Source organism: Orcinus orca, chromosome 7 (assembly GCF_937001465.1).
Source record: "Orcinus orca chromosome 7, mOrcOrc1.1, whole genome shotgun sequence".
NCBI classification, from domain to species: domain Eukaryota; kingdom Metazoa; phylum Chordata; class Mammalia; order Artiodactyla; family Delphinidae; genus Orcinus; species Orcinus orca.
Genome location: NC_064565.1, coordinates 109,907,785 through 109,930,335, shown reverse-complemented (window position 1 = coordinate 109,930,335; position 22,551 = coordinate 109,907,785). Strand labels below are relative to the sequence as shown.

Genomic DNA, 22,551 nt, shown 5'->3' with positions numbered 1-22,551 from the left:
TCGTGCATTTTGGTAGCTATCCAGTGATTGGAAGAGTTGTACTGGCAACTTAAATGGCCAAATCTTTAACACAGTCATGAACCCATGAATAAGTCGATGTTTTGAACAGTTAAACTTCTCAGCACTTTGTCATATGAAGCCATCAGAACCATGTAGTACTGCATGTCCAGTTCATTCAGAAATCTCATCTTGACTCAAGCAATGGGAGCTTATTGAGTTGATGGAGTTAATTGCAATGTTCATAACGTCATCTAGTGTTAACTTCTTAACCAAAACAGACAAACAAAAACTAGTTCATAAAGTACTACATGAACTAAAATTCTACATTCTTGAAAAACGTTACCACCTGGTATGTTAGTTTTCTAATGTCTCACCAGTTTTGACTAGTCTACAATAAGCTGTTCAACTTCTCTCAGTAAAGTAGCTCATTTCCTGGTATTATGCCATCAGGAGAACTATATCCAAAAGTTCTCCATAAAATCAAAATGATCAATACCGAGAACAAATAGAATTAACTGGTTGGTACTACATAGACAGATAGATAGATACATAGACAGATAAATAGATAGATAGAAATCAATCTGTGCTTTGAGCAGATGCCACAAATAACTTTTTCCATGTAAATTATATAGTAAAATAGCTGTCCTTCAGCATGCCAAGCAACATTATTTCCAGCTAGACTTCTGTTTGTAAAACTTGTTTCTGTTCAGAACACATGATTTCTGCTACACTCAATAGACTATTTAATAAACCTGTCATCTGTAAAAAGCAATTGCCCAGACAAGTTATTTCCCCTAATGCGTAACTAATTCCACAGAAGCATCAGTTATTTTACTCACATCCAAAGCAAATGCCTTAAAAATTTCAGTGCGTTTTAACAGATCACCAGTTGTTTCATCATGCATCTTTTTTTATACCTGTGTAGCTCTTTATGATGGATGTTTCATAATATTATTTTATCATTTTGTTTTGTTTCTTTTAAACACGGATATACTCTGCATATCAAACATGGATCTAGCACTAACTTTCACAAAGAAATGGGCTCTCTACCATTTTTCTTAAAACTCACAGTCTTGGCATTTTTATTTCCCCACTTTTAATAAAGACATGGGTACAGAGATAATTTTCTCTACTCTTAAAAAAATTACCATGCAAAAACCAATGACATGGCGTTTACCATGCTACCTCACTGTTCAGGATACAATAGGAAGTGATGGAAGACTCGCCACACTTAAAAGGATCTGGGGGAGACTGTCATATGGAAATGAAAGCTTTTGTCCCAGAGATTCTCTAGAGGTTGGAAATCCAGAGTTTTTATGAGAAATCACTCAATTGTTTCGTGTTACTTTGAGTTCACTTAAAATACTACCAATGCACACTAAACACACTTCCTGGCTATATTGTCTAATTCTGGAGTGAAAGTACCAGTTTGCAACGTGTGAACGGAACTGGGTGACATTCATTATACCAGGGCTAATAAGGCCAGAGTCTAGATTTGGTCACTATGAGATCCATTAGTTTTTCAAGGAAAATATTTTTTTTCTTTTCTTTTTCTTTTTTATAGAAGCCACAGCTAATACTCTTTTCCAAAAAATTCATGCCTTGGATATTCAGAATGTAAATACCTTGACCCAAATATCACAGCTATCGCCAAGCAAAAATCCTTGTTTGGATCACATATTGTAAACTTCTGTTTACCAGGTCAAGGGTAAAATTGAGACTCCAACTAGAAGTACTAATATTAATAAATAATAATAACACAATAATAAAGCTAATTGACTTAAGCTTTTATCCATGGAAATGTCTGCGTGAGAAGTTGCATAATGAAAGTGTCTGCTACCGCATTAGCTCTGAAGGTCTCAGCTGGACACCTGTATAAATTGCTTAAAAAACTCTTTTTCTAATTAAGTTATGTCTAAGTATCAATGTTTGAAGCTCTGTAGAAATTTAATTCACCTTCTTCCTAAGAACTATTTTTATCCTCAAAAAGGAAAACAGAAACCTTGGATGGGAGCAGTTTATCCCAGTGTCTCATACTATGTTGAATTAAAGTGGTGGGAGTGGGCATCCTTGTCTCATTCCTGATCCTAAAGGAAGTGCTCTCAGCTTTTTTCTTCATGGAGTATAATGTTGGCTGTGTGTTTGCCACATACGGTCTTTATTATGTTGAGGTATGTTCCCTCTATAACCACTTTGTTGAGAGTTTTTACCATAAGTAGATATTAAATAATGTCAAAAGTTTTTCCACATCTTTTGAGATGATCATACGATTTTTATTCTGCAGTGTGTTAATGTGGTATAGAGCATTGACGCCAGTAGGCTGTGGTCAGCATGCATTTAACTTCTTCTACCTGGTGGGGTTTCAGTATCTGCAAAACAACTCAAGGATATGCTCAGAAAATTACCTATAGACCTTGAGGAGGAACTAAAGGTCCTTGACTTTGTTTTATGACTAAACTGTTATTATTTTGTCTTGCTTGACTGTTTTCCTTTGTTTCTGCATTTTCTCACTTTTCTGATTAAACTTGCTCTTTGGAACTCTGGGAAGTTGTAAAAGGCTAAAGGTTTTCTATACACAGGATGCAGGGGACAAGGGGGTGGGTGGTTCCTGCTCAGTTTCTATAAGATAAAATTTACCATCCAGTCCATATAGTAGCACCTGAATGAATGTTCTTTGCTGTATTTTAAGTTTCATCTCATCTAACAACAAGAATTGGAGGATAAAGTAGCTAATAATGAACCCATGTTTCAGATTCTGCTTTTCACAAGAAAAAACTTTTCTTTTCTCTCCCAGCCTTTGCACTCACTGGCTGGAATACGTAGCCAGCACATGCAGTTTCTTTTGCAACACCATGATGGCAGTTCAGTCTTGCCACTTGTATAAATCAGTTTAGAAAATGCTTGGAGAAGATCATTTTTTCAGTCACATTAAAAAATTGCAGAAGTGAATAAGCAAGGAATAAAATATGTTATAGTCACTGTGGAAAACAGTTTGGCCTCTTCTTAGAAGTTAAACATACACTTACCAGACAACCAAGTAATCCTGGACCTAGAGTCTGTCATACAGAGTGAAGTAAGTCAGAAAGAGAAAGACAAATACCGTAGGCTAACACATACATATGGAATTTAAGAAAAAAAAAAATGTCATGAAGAACCTAGGGGTAAGACAGGAATAAAGACACAGACCTACTAGAGAATGGACTTGAGGATATGGGGAGGGGGAAGGGTAAGCTGTGACAAAGTGAGAGAGTGGCGTGGACGTATATACACTACCAGACGTAAAATAGATAGCTAGTGGGAAGCAGCCACATAGCACAGGGAGATCAGCTCGGTGCTTTGTGACCGCCTGGAGGGGTGAGATAGGGAGGGTGAGAGGGAGGGAGACACAAGAGGGAAGAGATATGGGAACATATGTATATGTATAACTGATTCACTTTATTATAAAACAGAAACTAACACACCATTGTAAAGCAATTATACTCCAATAAAGATGTAAAAAAAAAAAAAAAGTATCCCTGAAGTATCTTGGAGAGGTAAAGTTTGGAGTTATTTATTAGTTTGGTTTAATTATTTGCATTTTAAAATTAGGTTCACTATCATTTATTCCCAGTGATTTTAAGTGTTTAAATTGCCTTTCATCTACTCTAAAATAATTGAGCTACTAAGACTACAAACATCAATTTCTACACTTTTTACATTTTCTTTGTGCAAATATGTATGACTTTAAGAAGAGGAAAAAGGTAACTTTATTACTTTAAAGGTGAAAAATGAGAAATAATTTTATGGAAGTTTAGTTGAAGAGTTAAAACATAAAATTCTACAAAATTTAAAACCATGCAATATTTCAGTATACAATTCATGTTCAGTTTATCAAATCTATAGCATTTCATTCTAATGCCATAGTCAAAGTTGAACTGTCTCATCATGCCTGGAGGAAGATTTTTGTCAATTAACTAATTAACGTTTCAATACTGATGAAAAGCACATTCTCAACTGACTTTTTAAATGTTTTAAAATAAAGCTAAGCCATGTATCCTTTTATACGCTGTACTGAGAAACTGAAATCATGCATTGGCTTCAAATGGTTGATCTGTATGTGTAAAAGTTTGTGTTTACTCATTCTCATTAAAGATCTTTATTTCTAAGAATAGAGGCTGTTTTCTCTCTAGATCTATAAGTTCTCTCAAACAGCACTATTCTTATTAAGGAACTAAATAAGCGATGATGATTAAGCAGTGGTTAATGTTTTTAACATGTCTACATTTCTGCTGTAAATTATAATTTTTTTTACTTTCATATTCATGAAATGGTTCCCTATTTCATGTCTGTTGCAATCATCTACTGGTTTTATGACACATGATAACAACATCACCATAACAGTTGCAGGTATTCAGATGAATTAAGTCATAAACACCTCTGGGAACAAGAATGAAGGCATTTCTTAATTAAATGTTTTATAGTCCTGAAAAATAAGGTAACACACTGTACTTGTATATATTTGGTTCCAAACATAAGAAATAAAGGTTTAGAAAAATAATTTAATGTTTTTCATCAATAAATAATGTTTACATAATCGAACTAAAACAAACATTTATATCAAGTAAATAAGATTTGGGTAGCAGAGGAAGTAGCTACACGCAAGGAACCAAATTTTCATTGCTTCACACTCATAAATAGCTGTATTTTTTTTTTTTTTTTTTTGGCGGTACGCGGGCCTCTCACTGCTGTGGCCTCTCCCGTTGCAGAGCACAGGCTCTGGACGCGTAGGCTCAGCGGCCACGGCTCACGGGCCTAGCCGCTCTGCGGCATGTGGGACCTTCCCGGACCGGGGCACGAACCCGTGTCCCCTGCATCGGCAGGGGGACTCTCAACCACTGCGCCACCAGGGAAGCCCAATAGCTGTTTTTTATAAGTATTCTACCTCAAATTATTTAGGTTATTTAGGTTAGACCTTATGAAATTTTTTTTGTATGAAAAAAATTAAAGAGCAACAATTTCAATTAGTTCACCCTTACAGACTATAACACAGAAAGCAATAAAGTGTCATCCAGTTTGCTCCGATATTGTTTATTTTGTATTTCATCTAATCTTCACAGAAATTCTGCAAATCACATATATTTTATTATCCCCATTTTTTCTATGGCTTATTAAGACTACAAACTGTTAAGGGGTGAAGCCAGGATTTGAAGCTAAGCTTGTCTGTAGGCAGAGCACATCCTCCTGTCATTTCTGCACTACTGTGCCTCAAAGATGAGAGAATGGTCCAGCCAGATATGGGGAGCACATTGTCCCATTTACTGTGTCTGGAATTTCCTCCATTGTTATTTGGTGAAACCTATAAAATTTTAATATTCTGAACAATGACTGTGTCCTCTACATGAAAACAGGATTGTTTTGAAAGCTTTGAAAATTAGGTGGCTTTCTGCTGCATAGCTTACTTATTTCTTCAGTTCTTTGTTGTTAGTTCTTTTATTATGGCTGTTCATAGACTTAGAGGAACTGGTTTATTCCTGGCTTCCATGATTCAGGAACTGTCCTGCTCCCTCAATCATTCTTTTGCTTAGAGGATGCTTATCCAGATTAAGTAGAGTTAACCTTTTGAACTGAAGGCATCCAAGAGAGTGGTAAGAACTTATTAAACAAAAAAACAGCAGTTTGAGCACAATGAATTTCAAAGAGTGAGATGTGTAGAACCATCATATTTAACTCGATTACAGGTAAGAATTTCATGTTCTAGTCATGTTTTAGGATCAGCAAACAGATCTCATCTCCCACCTCCTGAGGTGCTGTTCATCTATCAGAAGACATAAATCCTCTGACTACTCCCCTCCCCTACACATGCTCCATGTACCCCAGAAAAAAAGATTTTCCCTATTAAACATGCTAGTGATTGCTGTGTGACTCTCTGAAACTTGGCTTAATTACAGTAAGCAAAGTGAAGACTTGAGAAATCATCTTGATCAGAAAGAAAACAGAAGTGTGCTGATGAGTAGAAGATACACCACCATCAACCAAGATGTCTATAATAATTCATCTACTTGATAGTTGATCAGCATTTGACTCTTCTTTGCCTGCATTATCCCAGGGCATGACTCCTGAGACTTCAGGAATGTATCTCAGCTCTTTGTGTATTAATAATCTAAATAACCTCTGTGAGAGAAGAAGTAAGCAAGATGGAACCAAGTCTAATGTATTCTTTGTCCTTTCAATCTGACATAAAAAAAGATAAAACTTTCAGATAAACCCTGTTCTAAGGGAAAGTTGACTCATCCCTGCCCCCACCATCTCTGGGCATCATTTTTCCTTAAGATCACTCCTTTTTATTCGGAAGACGTGACAGGAGAAAGTTCTCATCGCCAAGATGAGGGATGAAAAAATTACAGTCAAAAATCATCTTATCTTATGATTCCCAAGTCCTCAGTTACCAGGGGAGATTGTGAAAAATTCATATTTCCTTGGAAACAACACAAATATCCATAAACTGATAAATTAATAAATAAAATGCAATATATATGTGTATATATGTATATATACACACAATGGAATATTATCCAACAATAAAAAACAAACTATTTTTACATACTATGACATGAATGGACTTTAAAAACATTATGTTGATCAGTCACCAACAAATATATATTTTGTTTCTAAAACACATGATTCTTGTTACACTAAATGTCCAAAACAGGCAAATATATAGAAATAGAAAGTAGATGACTGGTTGTCTAGGGCTAGAGAGAGGGTATTTGGGGAGAAATAGAGATTGACTGCTAATAATACATTTTCTTTTGTGGATGATAAAAATATTCTAAAATTTATTGTGGTGGTGGTTGCACAACTCTGTTGATATATTAAAAACCATAGAAGTGGGACTTCCCTGGTGGTAGTGGTTAAGAATCCGCCTGCCAATGCAGGGGACACGGGTTCAATCCCTGGTCTGGGAAGATCCCACATGCCGCGGAGCAACTAAGCCTGTGCGCCACAACTACTGAGCCTGCTCTCTAGAGTCCACGAGCCACAACTACTGAAGCCCGTGGGTCTAAAGCACATGCTCCACAACAAAGAGAAGCCACTGCAATGAGAAGCCTGTTCACTGCAACGAAGAGTAGCCCCCTCTCGCCACAACTAGAGAAAGCCCGCGTGCAGCAACGAAGACCCAACACAACCAAAAATAAATTAATTAATTAAAAAAAAACATAGAAGCATACACTTTAAATGGGTAAGTCATATGGTATATGAATTTTATCTCAATAAAGAGTATCTTTAAAATGAAAATTTAAAACAAATACCATACGTTCTTTACCTGGTAAATGTATATCAGATATTGCATATAAGTTTATCCTCTTGCTCCAAAAGCAATGTCTTTTAAAACAACAAAAATTGTGGGAAAATAAACAATTAATCTTGAGTAGCATCCTTATTTTTAATTTTTTAGGTTAGCAATAAAATTGGCTTGATGTATGGCTAGTTAAAATATCTGTCACTGTTCAGAAATCTCTATGCCTTTTCCTGTGTCTCTTATCACAAACTGCTTGAATAGCTACCCCCAAACAGCATTTCAAAGTTATTTTTAAAAAATATTGACAATGAAAAAAGCAGAAAGGTTTGACTGTCTCAAGTGTAAATAAAACTTCGTATTTCATTTTGTGTGATTACTTCAATCATTTCAAAGCAATAATAACTGGATACCAAAGCAGTATCATTCCAAATAGTCAAGTCTGTCCCAAAATATCTGACAGCTCTGTGACATAACAACATTGATGTATAAATTGTCATTTTAGTTATCATCAGCCTAAAGTACTAATAGGGAAAAAGCCATATTCTTGAAAAGGTGCTTTTGGTCCTGAATCTAGCTGAAGACTTTTGGTTGAGGGAAGAAAGGAAGCAATTTTTACTTTGAAAGATTTGTGGATCAGTATTTTAATACCACCAAATTAAGAGATCTTATCATTGCCACATGGCCAGATGGTTGCATTGTTAGAAGCTGCAGAAATAAGGAATTGGTTTTCTTCTAAGATAATACATATGTATATATTGGTCATAGTAAACATTCAAATGCCTAGATGCCAAAGGCAATTTGACATCATGTTTTTTAACATTTTCTAAGCAGGATCTCCATAAGAATGATTTCCTTAATAGATTTTAGCTGAATTCAGGAGAGATGAAAACATACCTGGGAAAGAAAATCAAAGGTCCCACATCCTGGGCTAAAACTCCATTGTCATATATCCTTTTGCACAGGATTTGCCTTTAGTGAGTGCATCATGCAATGGCATTTCTCAACTGTTGCATTTGACTCTCTGAACAATCCAAAATGTTGACTGAAATGAATACATGATAAAATAAAACTGTCCACATACAATATAAGTTTGAGTCTGACAATCATCACCAGTTCTTTTTCTGTGGGTCAATTCAAAGAGTCAAACATGAATTTTTTACGTTACGTATAGTATTGTTTTTGTTTGACTTAATTTGTATTGAAATAAAACCATTAAATACAGTTAACTTACAAAAGTTGTTATGAATTACAATCCACTTAAAATTACTGTTTCTTATTTTAATAAGGTTTAAGGTTAACCTCTTTCTCATAGTAGTTTTTTACCAAAATATATCTTATATCACTAATAAACCGTCATAGTAAAATTTTATTTTTAAACAGGTCTACGTGGTCCTCCATTTATGAAACTAGACTTATAAGTAAAATAAACAATTGAGATTCCTTGACTAAATAATCTATAAAAACTAAACAGAGAAAACAATGTATTGCCTACAAACATTAAAATGTTAACTATTTATGAATACCTTTGAAGAATATTTTATTAGATTATTTAAAAGTCAAAATTATAAAGTGGCATCATTTTCTCAGTGATTCTTATTCCGATAACGTTTCATTTTAAAACCATAATAATAACAGAAGAGAGGCTTTGAATTTAAAAGTTATGGACAACCACAAAATTAGCCTTTAGGCAAGAAAAGAGATGTTTGTGTTCTCTCGGTGATGATGTTGTGTTTTCATCTGCTACGGCTGAATATGTTTGCAGATGCTCTAAACAAGGGCGTGTGCAGACACAGAGTGGAATGTACTTTATATGAAGAGAAAGGAACTTTCGGTCCAAGAAAAACGTTACTATCTTTTATGTGTATTTATTACCAATTATGGTTCTCAACTTTTTGCCTATTTCTATTTTTTTTAGCAAATCCTTATTCACGGGATAAAGAAGCCAATCTAAGCACTTTAAGCAATATCAATAGCTGGATTAATATTAGCCCAGTTAATTATCCAATAACTTCTCTATTTAATCCCTTGCATACTTGTTGGAAGAAAACTATGTAATAAATAAGGAAAATATTTATTTAAAATAACTTATTACTTATGTAATAAAATTATTACACCTATCACCTGTGACAGTGCTTTCACTTCATTCATGCATGTACATTTATCAGCAAGGATTTATTGAGCATCTATCAAGTGCCAAGCTATGCTAAGCACTAAGAATACAGTAATGACCAGGACCTGCCCTCATGAGTTAATAATCCAGTCAAGGCTAAAGGAAATGAACTGTGTTTAAAAGCAAAGGTAATTAAACAAACATGCCTACTTTAAAAAAAAAAATCTTTCCCTGTATCATTTGACACATTTGGATTTGCACATTCAGGCATTTTACAGTTAACTCAATAACATCACTCCAGATTGAGACAGAGTCAACACAGAGTAGTTACGTCTTGTTCCTAATTGGCTGATGTCTCAGACATACAGCCTCAACCTCCCTGCCCACGGTGCTCTTTCCAGACCCTGAGGGACCCCTTTCACTACTCAGCCCCTTAAACTGTAATGAATAATGTCCCAGGCTTTAATATTTTAATCACACATAACACTCACCCTAAGCCTCTAGAAATCTTAACTTCCCATTACCAAGTTTCCTTATATCCTCCTGTAATAACATGGAAGCGGCCTCGTTTGTAAGAAAGGAAATACCTAACTCTAACCCACAGGTCTCCCTCAATTCTTACTGCACAGGAACTGTATCACAAAATTATGACTTCCTCTTTCATTTGACTCTTTTTAAAAAGTCTGCTATTATAACCAGAGTCTTTTATTGTGCAGAAAGAAAGGCATTTTGTCCACCCACTTTGATCACACTCTGGAGTTTCTCAAGGAAGCTTCTCTCGCCTTGGACTTCACAGCCTCTGTCTTCTCCCTCTACTCAGCCTGTGCTTAAAACAGAGCCTCTTAGCATTACCCAACAGGTGCTGATCAGGGGAAAACCATCCATGCACTGTTTGTGTCATTTTCCCTCTTCTGCTTTTAAATGTGTCCTGCCTGCCTTCCAAGCTTACTTCAAATCCAGCTTCTCTGAGATGCCATTTGTGATGGGTCCCCTTTTCCCAACTTCCTTTACCAGCACACAGGCCTGTCACTTCTGTAGCACTTCATGTTCATCGTGTTAGGGATGTGTTCTGCTTTCAGCAGACCATAACTCCCTGAGAGAAAGAAAAATACTTGTTTGTCTTCTCAGCACCTGACACCAAGCCATAAACCTCGGAGACGTAGAGCACGTAGTCCCCTCATCAACCTACACAACCGCTACCCCATACGCACCATTCCCCAGCCCTTCTGGACAGAGTCTTGTCTTATACTCTCCACTTGGAGTTCAGCAACGGAAGATGGCTAAATCTCAAGTAAACAGCCCACGGTCATAGAGGGTGAGCATAAGCTAAGAGCATTCTCATCACAGAGAACATTTCACCATGAAGTGCACTTACTGTAAAACTATCAAAGCTTAAAATTTAGGACTCCTTGGTTGCATAGAACCCACTCCCAGGTACTCACATGGTTGTATGTTTGTGTGATTTTCAAAGTGAAGACATTTTAACTGCAACTGTCTCCTCCCATTCAGACTCTCACTACATCTTATCTCTTCTCGTGTGGAGGGTCATCAGAGTGACCACAGACATGTGTGTGGTCTAGCTTAAGGGAAATTGAGTAGATTAGTGTTTACATGAGATATATTTATGTTGCTTGAGATCACTTTCATGTATAGTTAAGTGACTGCTAGCCATCCACATGTAGGAATGGCTTCCTGAATGCCCCCATCATGGACTCAGCCAGACATTGCTGCTTGAAGATTTTAGATCAGAGACAGTTTCACAATATGAGGTGTCCTACCATCCCCAATACCAGAAACATAAAATAGTGAAGAGAAAAGAAGGTTTATGTGCCAGAAGCTAGTCTGTGGAGAACTCTTCCAGTCACCAAACATGTAAAATTATAAATACGAGACGGGGTTCTCTTTGGTGCCTAGAAAACACAGAAGTCCTTTCCTGGTGGGAAATTGGATAATACAGCATTGAAAATTATAAATGAACCATGAACTTTTTTTTTCTTTTTTAACAGGACTCAAACAAAAGAGAATTTATCCAAATTTTTATGTTTGTAGAGCACAAACTTGTAATGGTATTAAAATGAATGAATATATAACAAGCCATATAGGAAAGAAATTATGTTGTGGTTTCTCACTAAATTTGACAACACCTGGAAAATGTATAAGATATTATCAATAAAAGTTTGCGAAGTTGAAAAAACTTAAATCAACAGTATTAAAGACTAAATTATCTTTCGATTCTCTTTAGAGAAAATGATGTCGTAAAACTGCTTTTATATGAAGAGATGATCAGAGTATGGGGCCAAAAATGTAGAGAAAAAGGATCATGGAGGTGCACTGGGCAGTTTACTAATTAAAATATCATTTTTCTGAAAGCTCTCATGTTTGTGGTATTTGTCAGTCTATTTTTATTTTTTAATTAAATTTTTATTGGAGTGTAGTTGCTTTACAATTTTTTTAACGTTTTTATTGGAGTATAATTGCTTTACAATGGTGTGTTAGTTTCTACTTTATACTGAAATGAATCTGTTATACATATACATATATCCGTATATCTCTTCCCTCTTGCGTCTCCCTCCCACCCTCCCTATCCTACCCCTCTAGCTGGTCACAAAGCACCGAGCTGATCTCCCTGTTCTATGCGACTGCTTCCCACTAGCTGTTTTACATCTGGTAGTGTATATATGTCCATGCCACTCTCTCACTTCGTCCCAGCTTACCCTTCCCTCTCCCTGTGTCCTCAAGTCCATTTTCTAGTAGGTCTGCGTGTTTATTCCCGTCTTGCCCCTAGGTTCTTCGTGACTTTTTTTTTTTTTTTGGATTCCATATATATGTGTTAGCATATGGTATTTGTTTTTCTCCTTCTGACTTACTTCAATCTTTTTGACAGACTCTAGGTCCATCCACCTCACTACAAATAACTCAATTTCGTTCCTTTTTATGGCTGAGTAATATTCCATTGTATATATGTGCCACATCTTCTTTATCCATTCATCCGTCGATAGACACTTAGGTTGCTTCCATGTCCTGGCTATTGTAAATAGAGCTGCAATGAACATTTTGGTACATGACTCTCTTTGAATTATGGTTTTCTCAGGGTATATGCCCAGTAGTGGGATTGCTGGGTCATATGGTAGTTCTATTTTTAGTTTTTTAAGTAACCTCCAAACTGTTCTCCACAGTGGCTGTATCGATTTACATTCCCACCAACAGTGCAAGAGGGTTCCCTTTTCTCCACACCCTCTCCAGCATTTATTGTTTGTAGATTTTTTGATGATGGCCATTCTGTGAGGTGTGAGGTGACATCACATTGTAGTTTTGATTTGCGTTTCTCTCATGATTAATGATGTTGAGCATCCTTTCATGTGTTTGTTGGCAATCTGTATATCTTCTTTGGAGAAATGTCTGTTTAGGTCTTCTGCCCATTTTTGGATTGGGTTGTTTGTTTTTTTGATATTGAGCTGCATGAGCTGCTTATAAATTTTGGAGATTAAGCCTTTGTCAGTTGCTTCATTGTCAAATATTTTCTCCCATTTTGAGGGTTGTCTTTTGGTCTTGTTTATGGTTTCCTTTGCTGTGCAAAAGCTTTTAAGTTTCATTAGGTCCCATTTGTTTATTTTTGTTTTTATTTCCATTACTTTAGGGGGTGGGTCCAAAAGGATCTTGCTGTGATTTATGTCATAGAGTGTTCTGCCTATGTTTTCCTCTAAGAGTTTGATAGTGTCTGGCCTTACATTTAGGTCTTTAATCCATTTTGAGTTTATTTTTGTGTATGGTGTTAGGGAGTGTTCTAATTTCATTCTTTTACATGTAACTGTCCAGTTTTCCCAGCACCACTTATTGAAGAGGCTATCTTTTCTACATTGTATATTCTTGCCTCCTTTATCAAAGATAAGGTGACCATATGTGTGTGGGTTTATCTCTGGGCTTTCTATTGTCAGTCTTTTTAAATTTGAGATTTTTTTGTGATTTCTTTTCTCCTTCTAAATAAATAAATATTCACGTTCACATCTAATTTAGAATTTTGAATTTCATCATTCTTTTTCTAAAAGAAGGTCTCCTAAAATTGGATGTACATCAGGCCCTAAAAACCTCCCCTACCACCAAGCTGCAGAAATATATACAAACTAAATAAAAGCAAGTGGTTGGTTTATGTCTTGCTTTGTTTTGGTCTTGGCCCAGCTAGCAAGTATGGACGGTTTCCTCCGAATATAGGTAGAGTTTCACATTGTAGCAGAAAATTAATGAAAAAATTGTTCATCTTCAGAAACTAAAGACAATATTGGAGGGCAGATAAGTGGTTATTATAGATGCTTTTCTTTGGTCTCTCTGCTTTGCCCTCTCCCACTGGGAAATAAGATAATAGAGCTTTGTGATGCCCAGGGGCCAGGTAATGCAACTTTCTTTAAGGTGAATGGAAAATTGTCTAATGAATTCAATAACTGTCATCCCAGCTGCATGTCAAGAAAAGTCCCTGAGTACTAATGGATATTGAACCAGTTTTCCAAGGGCAAAGTAACTATCATTATATGAATATTCTCAAACTCCTCTAGATCATGAACCCCTTCCAAGCATCACCTACTATTTATGCTTCCATTTGCATTGTCTGCAAAAGGACTCAGGCCTGAATCTTCCCTGTTTACCCATCTTATTAACCCAAAAGAAGAGAACCTCTGAATGAGAGTGAGGGTGGCATTTCATGCCCTTCCTTGCCCCAAATGCCCATTGAGTTATTCTTAAGAAGAAATACTGTAGGATGCACTGCGAAGATATTTTAAGCCCAGGAAACTTGAAGAAATCTCCCAATACTTGGGATAAAGACAGTAGAGATCTTTACACTTCAGCAGTATATAACCATTTTAGTTTTTAAGGCCTTTCCCAAAATCTTTCAATTATAGTTCTTTTTCCCTCAAAAAGAAAAAGAATGGACTCTAAGAAACCATGACCTCAAACGACTAACTGAAATCAGAAACCCCCATATGCTTGCAGGCATCTACTTAAGTCCAAACGTCTGACTAAATACCCAGATAATTAATGTTCTCATCCAGTTTTGTATGATCAAATCGACATGTTAGGAATAAAAACCTTTGAATGATTTTTAGTAAAATATTGTAAAACTTCATTTGCATGACCTCATTTAACATGAACCTTCCAAGACCTTATTTCTAACACTTTTCTTATCCAGGACTTTGCTGCAACCAGACTCCCTCCCTGCTTCTTTACAGGGCATTGCTCTTTCCTACCTCCAAATATTACTCATACTATCTGACCTCCCAGGGACGTCAGCCTCTTTCCTTACCCACCAAAATCCTATTCATCTCTCAATAACGTATCTCGTCTCTTTGCAAATTTTCTTAAAATTTTCTTCTCACCGTTCCCATCTGAATGCCCATGGTGGTTTGTTTAATCTATGTGATGTGTTTAAATTGTACAATTCTTTTACTGTTGCTCTGAATTATTATTTAATCTTGTAGCTGTTGTTTTCATACTCTTACGTATTCAAACACTTATTTAAGATAGCTACAGAAGAGGTAAACTCTACAACAAGATGAAATACATTAAAATTAACTAAAACAATGAGACAGAGAAATCCATTGATCGTACATGATATGAACAGTGGTGGAGAAAGGGAGCAGGAAATAAGAGGAAAGAGGGAAACAGCAAGAAGCGTTTGTTGCAATTATAAACAGAGGTTGAGAGTATTACAAATCTTTTTCCTATTTTATGAGATTTGACAACACTTTATAAACCTGAAGATTTTCTTGGGACTGTTACACTGGTTCCATACAAAGGGGCTTTGTTTTGTTTGTCGGGCCATGAAAGACGGAGGGCATTTGGTGGGATCAGTTGGAACTATGAGTAGGAATTGGGTGCAGACGCCCAAAGGTAAGATGGCTGTTTCTAGGCCAGATCAACTACACAAGAGATGTACGACTCTCTAATCATTTGTCCCAAACTAATTCCTGCTTTCTTCAAAAATGACTGTCATGGGGCTTCCCTGGTGGCGCAGTGGTTGAGAATCTGCCTGCTAATGCAGGGGACACGGGTTCGAGCTCTGGTCTGGGAGGATCCCACATGCTGCGGAGCAACTAGGCTCGTGAGCCACAACTACTGAGCCTGCGCGTCTGGAGCCTGTGCTCCGCAACAAGAGAGGCCGCCATAGTGAGAGGCGCGCACACCGCGATGAAGAGTGGCCTCCGCTTGCCACAACTAGAGAGAGCTCTCGCACAGAAACGAAGATGCAGCACAGCAAAAATTAATTAATTAATTAATAAACTCCTACCCCCAACATCTTTTAAAAAAAAAAATGACTGTCATGTTTTTCACTTAATTGACAATATTTGCCCTCTTTCCCAGGTCTGCTTTGTGAACCTGGATGTGAACAAGGATGCATGCAGTACAGAGCACCTGCAGCAGGTAGCACTGGGAACTGGGCTCTCTGGGAACTCACTTCAATGACTGGCTGTACTGATGAGAGAACTAACATGACTCCACTTAAATGATGCTCACTTTGTAGGAGACTCTTTAATTAGGTGGTTTCATCACAGCCCATCTCCCTGACCCCTTTTCTGCCACTTTCCTACACAGCTTGCCCTCCTTATATTTGTGAAACTTGCTTTCCCCAGTAGACAGATGCTTTCTCCTGCCTGCCAGTGCCCAGGAGTGGCTTTTCTACTCTCCCCTTCTCCACTCTCAAACACTCTGTCTGTGATGACTTTTCCAAGGTTTTTGCAAAACCCGCTTGATACCAGCTAGCTCTTCCCTCTGCTTTGTCCCTCCTGCTGCTTTCATCAAATGTTTTATATCTAACCTCAGTTTCCTAGCCCTACACTCATCTAGGACTCAAACTTTTTGCACTCTGCAGCAGCTAAATGTTCCAAGCTCATCCCAGGTTGTAAGATCCTGATGTAAATCCTTGACAGCATGCAACAACTTGAAGGCCCACTCAATCCTTTGGAACTAGAGCCTGTGGTTACAGTGAGAAGGATTCATTCCCAAAGCTGAAGATGGTTTGATTTCACTATTTGGTGTAATACTCTTTAATGAATAAAAGCACACCATTTGCCACTTGATTATCACACTATGGTAGACCTGCAGTTACTCAGTTACTCCCACAATGTTCTCTTCTTGATGATGCTGCACCCGAAGTTCTCCAGCTCAATTGCCCATACAGATTATTTATTATTGACTTCCACTGAGCTCGAAAATATCACTCATCAGTGTAGTACTGGAGAGATCTTCAAAAGAAATTGTACATATAATTTCATTTGATGGAATTATGGTGCAGAGTACATCAAAGAGAGAGCAGGAAGGACCAAAGCAATTGACATCTTAAGAACTGTGTTTCCATCAAACTTTATGACATAGAAAAGACGCATTATAACTTAACAGCATTTTTTCCTACTCATTTCTCTGATTAACGTGATCTTCATGAAAACAAAACTGTTTCAGCAGTGATCTTTGGGACAGCTATTACAGTATTTAAATATGCAAATAGATTACAGATATTAATTTTTAAATTATGTGAAATGGAAATTTGGTAATATTATGGAAATCACATTTTTAGAATCTATAAAATGCATATGTAGATGTGTATTTCTAATTAATCTGTGCTGTGTATGAATCTCTTAGTATTCCCTGCTTGTGTTCTCAGGTTTTGATATTCTTTTGTTTGATATGTAAAAGAAAATTAAGTATATATGTCTACCACAATAAAAGACTAAAGCAAAAAGAAATAAAAAGAACATTGTATTTAACGAACTTAGGTGTGATTTGAGACCACCTTCTGCTATGCCTAAGGGTATACATAAACTGAATAAGCTACATAAAGGTGTTCAAGGAACTCATCTCATCTTCTCTGGATCTGAGGCTACTTATGAGTGAAAGGAAAGTAATAGTGGTACAATCCATATAGGGGTGTTGCAGTGATTGAAGATAGTAATGTAACATATGTACAGTCCTTAATGGTGCCTTGTAATCAATACATACAGAAAAATCAATGTTAGTAATTATTTTATTATTAATATTATTGTTGACTTTATTAGAACACATCATTATTAGTTAACGGGTTTCTTATTCAAGGATTTAAAGGAAAAAGTTCCCAAACTATCATGTATAACTGTGGTGTCACAATAATCATTAAGTGTTTACTTCGGAAAACTTAGAAGTAAAAATGTTTAAATCTTTATGTTTAGGAAATTTTCTATTCCCGTCTAAACCTTATGCTTCAATTTTATACAATCTCTTCTAGTAATAATCTTAATAGATTAAGTAATCTATATTATGAATTGTTACTGAGTATATTATTTTTGCAAGCAAAATAATTTTGGGGTAGTATTTTGGAAGTGAAAATAAAACATCTAAGCTAATAAAGATTCTTGTTCTACAGAAATTGGTCAATGTCTCACCAGATCTTCCAAAACTTATAAGCTCCATGAACGTCCAAAAGCCAAAAGAAAATGAAATTGTCCTCCTAAGTGGGTTAACATCTGGAAATCTCCAGGCAGATTTTGAAGTTTCGCAGGTAAGAAATATAAGCTCTTGATAACCTATTCACTAGTAATAAGTTATCTGTGGTCAGCTCTTGACACAAATCAGTACAAGGCCCAAATAGATGCTATACATAGACTCCCATAGCATAAGAATCAAAAATGTCCTTGTATTCAAGAATAGGCTTTACTTGTATTTCTCTTAAATATTGCCCCTCATAGCTTGACAGAGTTTTCCTTACATCAACTCCTGACATGTGTTATCTTCTCAAGTTTATGGTGCTGAGTTGCACTTAAACTAAAGCAGACACACTAGGCATTGGTTGGTTAGCTTGGTTTTCTACAAATCTACCGGATAATCAAAAACAGAATTGTCTTCTGTTTCAGGAACAATAGCCAAATTCTAATTCATACCTTGTGGTCCTAGAATCGCACAATTTCTTCTTTCCGGATACTATTTATTTCTTAGGATATATCAAACCAGCCAAGCTAATAAATATAGGATAGGGCTTCCCTGGCGGCGCAGTGGTTGAGAATCCGCCTGCCGATGCAGGGGATGCGGGTTCGTGCCCCTGTCCGGGAGGATCCCACATGCCGCGGAGCGGCTGGGCCCGTGAGCCATGGCCGCTGAGCCTGCACGTCCGGAGCCTGTGCTCCGCAACGGGAGAGGCCACAACAGTGAGACGCCGCGTACGGCAAAAAAAAAAAAAAAAAAAAAAAAAAAAAAAGGACAGCAGCCCCAAAGATGGAAATGAACTTTCCTAGGCCCAAAAATGAAGTTCCCAGTATAAAAGAAGATTACTGAAAATAAAGTAGTACTATTATTATCATTCAATCTACTAATGTTCATTATTATTAGATATATCATTATAACACTGAAGAAAACTTTAAAATTTTAAATTGTTTAACCAATTTACAGAAAAACACATGAAAGATTTCTAAAGACATACTGTATAAAAGATCGCAAATTTTCTCAAATAAGATATGTTGATAGTGATAGCTCCAGTTTAAAATAATGAGCATGTGTTTTCCTCTAACAAATTTCTCTTCCTTGTGTTTTAGTTTTGCTGGAACGTTTTTAAATCTTCTTTTATTCTTTAATCCTTCAAAATATCAAAAAATTCAGAGGTCCACCCACTATTTCTTGCCGTACTCCAGATACTTAATGAAAATCTACACACAGCCTGTTACAATTTGCTCATCAAGCCTAGAACAAAATTCTTCCTCGTCAATCTAATGACACATTTCCTTAGTGAGAAAATGAATTGTTGGAAAAGAGAATAAACAGCTCTAAGTATCCTCTCTTTGTACTAGGCAAAACCATGATAACCAAAAGCAATTTTCAAAGCTTAGTTTTAAGAGTGGTTTCGGCACCAGGCCTGTCAGTAACGATTTCTAATTAAACTCTCCGTGAGGAGAGTTGGAAAGAACACAGGAATTGGAGTCCAGCAGACCTGGATTGCATTGCTGGCTCTTCCACGTTATATTTCTGTGACTTTGAAAGGATCGGTCAGCCTTTCTGTGCTTCTGATTTCTCATCTGTAACAGAGCAGTAGCAACAGACACCTCATAGAAAATTGTTTGCATTAAAGGTCATAAGGTATGCAGACACCTAGTAGACTATCATAAAAATTATATAATAATATCCGCCATTATTTTACAGGCTCCATTGTTTGCCATCATTTACCTAAGACTCTCAGGATGGTTATTTACTTTCAAGAAGATTGTAAAGAAAATACATTTTCTTCCTAAGGGTACCACAGCGGTGTAACATTGAATGTTTAATAACAACCTCCTTTCCCTAAGCCTATCTTGAAGTATTATTTAACTGCTCATATTGCTTTCTTAACATTTCTTTTGATTCCTACCCCATTTCACTTTGTTATTTATATTTAGGCTAAATGATAGGAAATGACAATATGCAATAATCTTGACCTGCAAATCTGACAACTTCTTACGGTTCAACTTTATTTTTATTCATGTCTGATCTACTGGGAGTATGTTATGCTCCAACCCCTAGAGTAATTATTTGATTCATGTTTGTACCTCCCAGCATACCTTGCATATAATAGGCACTCAGAAAGTATCTATCAAATTTCACTTTAGTATATTATGTCTGAATTCAGTGGAAAGAAAATTAATCAAGCCAGCTCTCATTACTCTATAGCAGTGGGTCCTCACCATTTAGGGGAGCACAGATCCTTCGTGAATTTCATAAAAGATATAGACCAATACTTCTCAAATGTTAATGCATGTTGGAATCACCAAAAGATTCCTTGAAAATGCAGATTCTGATTTAGTAGGTCTGGGGTGGAGTCTGAGATTATACATTTGTAACAAGTTCCCATGTGTTGCTGAGGCTGCTAGTACACTACCCACACTTTGAAAGGCAAGATTATGGACCACCTTCCTTGAGAACAGACCTAATCACATAAGCACAGAGATAAGTTCTATTTCTGAGCCCCCTAGGGATCCCTGGACCCTTAGAGAATTACTGAATTTTTCATTTTATAATCATCTATCCTAGAATTACTCTAATTATAATATGCAATCAAAGAGATTGATAAATGATATTTATGTCAGAAGAAGATAAACTCCAGAAATACAGTATAAATGTCTACGTGTTTGTGTTCCTCTGCATATACACATCCTCACTGCTCACACACACACATACATTCAGACTCAAGGATTCTAAAATGTCAAGTTAACTAGGATGAGACCTAAGTAACTCCAACCACAGTCAGCATGTTTTAAATAATCCCGTTTAGGACATAAAATATTTCCAAACATTTTGAATTCCATTTGAGATAAGTTTATTTCGCTTCCCTTTGTCCACTAACTGTTGTTTCCATTCAAATAATTTTCTCTTAAAAATTACTATAAATAAGCATATTGTTCCTCTTACAGGAACGTTTTCATTTTTGTAATGCACAAGACATGTCTGTGATTTACTAGTAATCTGTGCATGGGCAATCGAAACTTTTTTTTACTGTTTTTCTAATGAATAACACTATGAAGAGTGAAAATGTGTAGCAGAGAATAGGGAGAGGGTCTGTAACCCTGGAACTGAACAGAATTAACAGGTCTCGGTGGGACACCAGTCAATGATTTGACCTCCTTCACTGCTGTCCCCATATGCCCATCCTTTAGACAGAATTCGTTCACTTCCAGGGGATTTCTTTAAATCTCATTTTGGCTACTTCTTCAAATGAACAATACAAATTATAAAGTTTAACTGTAATTGAGAAAATACTTGCTATCCGTCTGAAATACTGGCAGAAGTTGTATTGAATATCACCAAGGCAGAAAAAGATATTGATCTGAGAACGTGGGATTCAATTTAATCAAGAGGGATGCCCAAGACAGCCTGAACTTTCCCCTCAGCTTGGTTAAACTTTAGACAGCCTTCCTTCTGACTCCAGGCCCTAAACCTCCCTTTTCTCAGAACATTTACTTTAGAAAACATCGTTATAAATTATTTCTCTGCCCCATTGAGATGTAAATTGTTTTAAAAGCCTTTTGCCAGTTTTACAACCCAAGAATGTCTTTCTGAAGGACCTAGGACCCATCTCTTTGAAATGTAACCATCAGCAAAGCTAGTGTCCCTGTCTCTGTGGAAGGGTGGGAGCCTGACTTCTGTGGGCACTTTGCTCCAATTTGCAAGACTACTTTCAGCATGAAGATACAAGAAAGTTTACTTTTCCTTACCAAACGCAGATGGATGTCAATCCTCCTATGCCAGCTCTTAAGAACCCAATTGCCTTTTGTTTCAGTGGAGTTGTGGTCCAACTCTGTTCTGGCCTCTCTCTCCTATTTTAATAACTTTGAGTAAGGTCTTCAGTTCCTGGTAAATGTTGCCCAGGGCAATTTTTGCTTTGACAGGAGAGAACAAAAATATGTGATATAATTAGTCTATTTTCCACTAAGTCAAACTTTCTCCTGGGTACCCTGTGTTCCCCAAGCACCACTTGAATTTTTTTCAAGCAGTTCATCAATAAAAGCCCAGAAAATATTCCAAACATTTTAAAGGTCCCCATTCCTTCTAACAGGAGAGATTGATAGAAGAAGAAAGGTCAGAGGGAATGGTTTTATATTTTCTCTTTTAACAAATGCCTTTTTCTCTCTCTGCTTTCAGTGTCCTTGGTTGTCAGATATCTGTTTGGTCCAGTGTGCAAGAGGGAACAGACCAAACAGTACCAACTGCATCATCTTTGAAATCAACAAATTTTTGATTGGTCTGGAACTGGTGCAGGAGCGGCAGCTCCACCTGGAAACAAACATCTTAAAAGTGGAGGATGACACAAACTGTTCCTTGTCTTCAATTGAAGAAGACTTTCTTACCGCATCCGAGCACTTGGAGGAGGAAAGCGATGTGGAAGAATATAGGAACGGTGAGAACTTTCCAATAAAACGAATGTGCATCCTGAAATTAGCCACCCTATAAAAATGTCTGGGTTAAATTTCAGAAAAGTTTCAGGCCACATCAGTTTGGCTGACACATCACAACCTTCACTTAAGGAGTGTAAAGAGGGAGAGAGAGTAAGAAAACACTAGTGGGGATGCTGACAGAGGCACTTTAACAGATTTAATGGTTAGATGGCCCCATTCTCCCTAAAGATGCCTTAGGGATGCTGAAGGAAATCTACGTGTTTTAAAACAAAATCCTCCTGCCTGCCGAG

The 22,551-nt window shown here is 36.8% G+C and overlaps 1 protein-coding gene across 3 annotated transcripts in view; it reads left to right on the top strand.

Annotated features, from left to right (window-relative positions):
- The window catches only part of SPHKAP (SPHK1 interactor, AKAP domain containing), a 129,653-nt gene that overhangs the window by 71,766 nt on the left and 35,336 nt on the right, over positions 1 to 22,551 (top strand). For all 3 annotated transcript variants that reach the window (XM_012532950.3, XM_033426064.2, XM_049712514.1), the window contains exons 4-6: positions 15,741 to 15,800; positions 17,773 to 17,907; positions 22,008 to 22,263. In XM_012532950.3, coding sequence (XP_012388404.2) covers positions 15,741 to 15,800; positions 17,773 to 17,907; positions 22,008 to 22,263 — 451 coding nt within the window. The remainder of the gene's footprint in view (positions 1 to 15,740; positions 15,801 to 17,772; positions 17,908 to 22,007; positions 22,264 to 22,551) is intronic.